The sequence below is a fragment of the Diadema antillarum genome, unplaced genomic scaffold, assembly GCF_040938485.1.
Source record: "Diadema antillarum isolate AM-2024a unplaced genomic scaffold, OU_Dant_1.0 seq00000348_RagTag, whole genome shotgun sequence".
In the NCBI taxonomy this organism is placed as follows: domain Eukaryota; kingdom Metazoa; phylum Echinodermata; class Echinoidea; order Diadematoida; family Diadematidae; genus Diadema; species Diadema antillarum.
The window spans coordinates 1345402-1351401 of record NW_027271358.1 but is presented as its reverse complement, the minus strand read 5'-3'; the positions used below and the strand labels follow the sequence as shown (position 1 = coordinate 1351401).

The following is a 6000-nucleotide window of genomic DNA, read 5'->3' as shown; positions in this document are numbered from 1 at the left end:
CGCTTAAGTACATAACCTATGGTGCGCGCAAGAAACGATGGATTTACGAACCGACGCAGTGAGTTTGAAGACAGAAATATCGTAATTTTTTTGAATTCACACTAAAATTACACTATGGATAGGAAGAATAACTTCCACTCTCATCACCCTGTCAAAATTTTCACACACAAGACAGGAAAAGTCATTGAAAACGTTGTCTAAAACTTGTGAGATCTTTAAACGCGATTTTCTCAGAACTGCATTTTCGCTCAAAAACGAAATAGCGTCGGTTCGTGGTAACACCGACGACATAACAGCTCAGATACAGATCACAGCTGCGACCGTCCCCGCCACGAAGCGAAGTGAACCGATTGAGCTGAGCTGTGCAAGGCGAGTCATACTTTTCCCTGTCAGTGGAAGGGTAGCTATGAACAGTAACATATACTTGTAGTAGGAGCTGGCTGTTATTATGTTCTATCATGTCTGATGCATTGATTATTGACCTGTTGTAAACTGTTCTATTTTGCTGAGATTGCATGATGCATGCTGGGTCCATTCCCATCTGTGTAGTCCCACATGTATAATGTTATGTTATGATTTTGTGAACATCATGACGACGCACGCCGCGCCGGTTCGTTGCGCGGTGCCTGCCAGATTCACTGAGCTCAGTCTAGTAGATTTATTAGACTAACATGTTAGATCTGGGGCCTAACGTTAGACCTATTAGATTAGATGCTATATTCTTGGCATGACAATAACATTTTGTTTATTCATTTATTTAGTTATTAACATTATGCTGGACATATCAAATGCCGTGGAAATAAGCCACAATTTTGGCGCAAATGAAATGTATTTTCGTATCCATGTCGGGCATGTGGATCATGTAAGACCTAGGCTAGTTCTAGTTATCTCAAATTCTGTACAACCAAATTGCACCTAAATCTCAGGATATATTTGTTAGCTTATTTCTGATCACTCATGTTAATTTGAACCAAATTGGTCATCATGAAGTGTCGATGTCAGCTTTCATGTCATCGGCTCAAAACAACTTGCTCTTTTTGTGAGCTATCGCGATCATGACGTTCCCTGCCTGCACAATCAAAAAGAAACAGAAGTTAGCTGTCTAATATTATGTGATCACTCTTTCAAATAGCTGGGAGCAAAAAAAAAAAAAAAAAAAAGAATAAGAAAAAAATAAATCAATGCACAAAAAAATGATTTATTGCAAGTTGAATGAGGTCCGATAGAAAATGCAGTTCTTAGATCGCATGAGACCACGCACATATACAAAATTAACAGATAAGCAGAACACAGAAGAGAGCCAGACAAACAAACAGACGGAAAATAACCCCAAAAGAAGCAAAAGGACTAGAATAGAAAGGATGAATGTAGACCACATTCACGAGAACAAGAATTGGAAGCCCGACTGCTGTTACAGCAGCATTCTTCCAGAATCTCGGGTACCTGGTGTACATACTGTACAGGTAAAGCAGCGCAGCCCAAGGTAAAGATAAACAGGCAGACACAGACACACACACAGGTACAATTATTAATGTATTTCGTAATAACTGTGACTTCTTTGACTTCCCACAATCATTGCACACTGATATTTAGCTTCCGCATTTAGTCCTGTTTGCATGATATTAGAATCCCTACAATTTGTAGATGACTAACTCCTGTCCCCGCTTCGGTGGTCGTCTGTACCGCATGCACGTTCCCAATTATTAAAGGGAAGCCAAACCCAAAGAACAATGTGGATTGAGTGTTCAAAAGCAGTAAGATTAGTACTAGTAGAACACATCAGTGAAAGTTTGGGAAAATCGGACAATCAATGCAAAAGTTATGAATTTTTAAAGTTTTGGTGTTGGAACCACTGGATGAGGAGACTACTGGAGGTTATGATGTATGTGTGGACCACAATATAAAGAAAATATAAAGGGAATTCCACAAAAATTATTTTTCGTGAAAATCACACATTCCATCAACCTGATACGTTAAAGGTAGCAATTATTCCTCCTGCTTTCTGAAAGCAGTTAGTCAAGTGCTCTTTCATAATGCTAGAAAAGTGAATTTTTGTGGAATTTTCTTTATTATTTTCTTTATATGGTTGTACACTCGTACGTCATAACCTCTAGTAGTCTCCTCATCCAGCGGTCCAACACCAAAACTTTAAAAATTCATAACTTTTGCATCGATTGTCCGATTTTCCCCAAACTTTCACTGATGTGTTCTACATAAATGCTGTACTGCTTTCACTCAATCCACACTGCTCTTTGGGTTTGGGTTCCCTTTAATAGGGTTCCTAATAGGAACAGTTTCAACCCCTTGAAAAAATCCAAATGAAGGGTGCTCTGTAGTAGGACTTCCTTGGTGTTTGCCCGATCTCTCAGATGTGCTTACACATACTGATGTGCATGTTTCGCTGCATGGCATGCCAGGTTGGCTTTCTCCTTGCAAGACATTTTGCCACTTTGTATACTATGCATTGCACATACATCTAGCTGCAATGCTATCTTCCTTTCCAAAAACTGGCGATAGGACTCCAGGAGGTGATTTTTGACTGGCTTCCCTCCCAAAAGCCTGTGATAGAGGGTCAAAATGCTAACCCCTTCCCATCCTTAGAGAGGTTTATCTCAATTTTAGTGAGAAATATGGTGATATCTCCTCATATTTTAGGCTTCATTGCAAAATTTTCATATGGTACTTGGTAATGGTAGGATGTTTTGTGATACAACTGACCTACACATACATATGCATCAAATGTGATAACTCAAACATTTTTAAAATCACTGCTCCCAGAGGTAAACATTACCTTTAAGATTGTGCAGGCAGCGTACGTCATGATCGCTTATTTACAATTCACACAATAATTTGCATCAAACATGTTTGCTGTGTAAAGTGTATCTGTACACAGAAATTTAGTTTTCTGACATTGTACATGTAGGTTATTGTACTGATAATATCCCTATGAAATATAAGAGTGCAATGGTACTCACATACAGAGATATACATGTAGCAGTATATTATAAAGAGACATAGAGCAATCTCTAAAGTGCCAAAAATTACATGCGCCTTGATCTAAGAGTAGTCGTCTGGCGTGATTGACTGCATTCGATTGTGTAGTTCGATAATTTTCTTTACGATCAGTGTACTACGATACTCTCAAAACACGCAAACGCATGCAAATGTCCACGTACGCAGCTAGGTTGGTGCTGCAACGCCGCGCCGCGCTGCGCCGCGCCACTGACCAGGCAGCCGCGGCAGCATCTACTCATGCGGATGCATATATGGCTCGAGGCGATACAGATAGACAGCATTCGATATAGCTGTGTGCAGACGGAGGTGATCGAAGGAGACGTGCTCACACCGATGGTCTACGCGCGGCTACTATTTTCAGATCTGGCTACTATTGCAGTACGCACTAGTGCGTGCTGCTGTATTAAAATGAATATTTCACAGTTTGGGGCATTTTTTGTGATGGGATAGAATTTTCTCTAGAATTCTTAGGACATGCTCTCACACCTCTCAAATTTAAATTTTAGGGGAGAGATTCCCTTTACGTCACTGTATCATGAAAACTTGTTGAACTGAAAAGTTCCAACACTTTCTTATTTTAGGTACAATCAGAGTAAAGCCTGTTTTCTTTTACAGTCCTACATGTATATGTATGGAAAGCCAACTTGAATATGTGGAAATACTCCTAAAGGTTGAATCTCATAAACTTTGATATATAAAACTTTGTGACATATAATCCTGATATTATGTTAATGTTAATCAAGATTGTGATGTCTAGTTATTACTGAAAAATAATGAAATGTGTGGTCTTTTTAAGAATGTGTCATTACATAATTGTGATTAACTAACAATACTCTTTTCTCATATTTGTATGTTATACTGTAAAAGTAGATATTTTTGTGTGAGTAATTTTTTGTGCTCGTGCTTGGCTGGGTAAGATGAATCTTGCATGTTTTTCATTCTGCAGAATCAGGACGTTGTCACTGGAACATATGGCATGCAAAAATATTTGTGTGCTTTTATTGTCGTGCTAGCTTCTGGTTGCGCGAAATGCACGAAAATTTCCACATCACGAAAATTTCCCCTTTTACAGTACATAAAAAAAAAAAAGATATTGCTTTAAATTGCCTTAATGTGTTCTGTGATACAAATTGTATCTGATTTTAACACATTCACTATTCATTGCTTCCTTTCAGTTTGACCTCTGTCACCTGTCGGAATAAACTACATGAAGATGTTTAAGATAGTGCAAAAACAGACCTACACATTCCTGTCTCATCGCTATGGCATGCTGCTCATCTTCAGTGGTATCATCCTTGTGATAGTGTCTGCCTTTCAGTTTGGAGAGGTAATGATCATGATAATACATGTTTGATTATAAGAGTGTAGACATTTATAACAGGCAACATATCTGCTCAGAAAAGGTACTCACAAAAATGTTAATGGTAAGATACACAGTCAGACAGTGTGTGATATGCAGATGCAACATGTTAATCTTTAATCTTATTAAAAGAAAGAGCACATTACAAAAATTATACAGAACTATCATGTAGAATTTGTGCACTCAGACAAAAAGATATTGGAAATAATCATAGAAACTAGTGTATTGATCACCAAAGTACTGTAGCTGATCCATGCTAAGATCATATGACCTTCCCACTGTATATCCTCCAGTCTTTAATGCGTACCCTAAGATTTACATGACAGGCAAGAGATGGAATATACCAGTACTGCTTGGGGTCAATATAACTACAACATGGTAAATTTGGTAAAAGCAGAATTCTCCCTTTTAACTCTCATGGAATCAGTTATGATTTACATCAATGTGAGAACTCAGACATTGTTTGACATGTACAAAAGTGTTTTTATTTCTCCAAAATGTGTGTGTATAGTAGATGCAACAGGTGAAGTCATCTGCCCCAAATACATGGCAAAATGCACCAGACAAGTCAATCAGTATGAGTATGATAGCTGTACCAGATGATGGACTGTACTCCAACTGGAAGAATCATGTGTTAATCCAGTCTTCTTTAATAATCATATTCTGATAAGATTTAGGGTCTTTCTTTCTGAAAGAAGAGACCTGAGTAGTCCACTGAGTCACCTTGGTAATGGTAATGAATGGCAATGTCATTTTATAGAAAAGAAGTCAAATTATGCCATTTTATCTTTATCTGACAATTCAGTGACATGACATGTCTGTTGCTGAGTGATGTTACTGCCTTGTTGTCATGATGACAGTCCCAGTGTGTCAATGTCTGAGATAATTACGATTTCTCTTTTTTTGCAGTGTGATCCTAGTTTTTTTGTGTGTGTCTTTTTATTTGTCACATCTAATTATCAGGTTGCCATAGAATGGAGCCAGGATCGATACTCAAGACTTTTCAACATCTACCATGATAATATTGCAAATAAAGCCTTTGAGAACAGGTATGTTTTATTTTGTTTTGTTTTGTTTTTATGCTTACGCCACGGCGTGTCGGCGGAGGCATTATGTTTTCGGGTTGTCTGTCTGTCCGTTCGTAATCAATTTTGTGGACAGCGTAACTAAAAAACCGTTTGAGGTATCCTAATGAAACTTGGCATGTATATGTATGAGTGGGTGAAGTTGTGCCCATCAACTTTTGGGTGCACATGCTCAAGGTCAAAGGTCAAAAGGTCATGGTCAAATGCTCAAAATTTCACTATTTCCCACATACATTTGTATCTATGCAATGCCTGAAGATATTTTCTTGAAACTTTAGTGTATAAATGAACTATCAGAGAAAGATTCTCCAGAGAGTTTTGAGTCGTCAGGTCAAAGGTCAAAGGTCAACTGTATGTTAAATTTTACTTTTTCTCCATATTTCACAAATGGTTCAAGGTATCTGCATGGATCTTAGTACATAGGTCCTATGCATGTCCTGACTGGCAGTGATTATCTTGGGAATTTAGGTGTCATGGGTGAAAGGTCAAGGTTTAATCTTCAAAATTTCACTATTTCCCTAGATCTATGCAATGCCTGCA

At 38.1% G+C, this 6000-nt stretch overlaps 1 protein-coding gene across 1 annotated transcript in view; it reads left to right on the top strand.

The window, feature by feature from the left end:
- Positions 1 to 324: 324 nt before the first annotated feature.
- The window catches only part of LOC139731036 (N-acetylglucosamine-1-phosphotransferase subunits alpha/beta-like), a 45166-nt gene continuing 39490 nt past the window's right edge, over positions 325 to 6000 (top strand). Inside the window, exons 1-3 of the mRNA XM_071641918.1 lie at positions 325 to 400; positions 4191 to 4342; positions 5339 to 5424. Of these exons, the coding sequence (XP_071498019.1) occupies positions 4223 to 4342; positions 5339 to 5424 (206 nt within the window). The 5' untranslated portion in view covers positions 325 to 400; positions 4191 to 4222. The remainder of the gene's footprint in view (positions 401 to 4190; positions 4343 to 5338; positions 5425 to 6000) is intronic.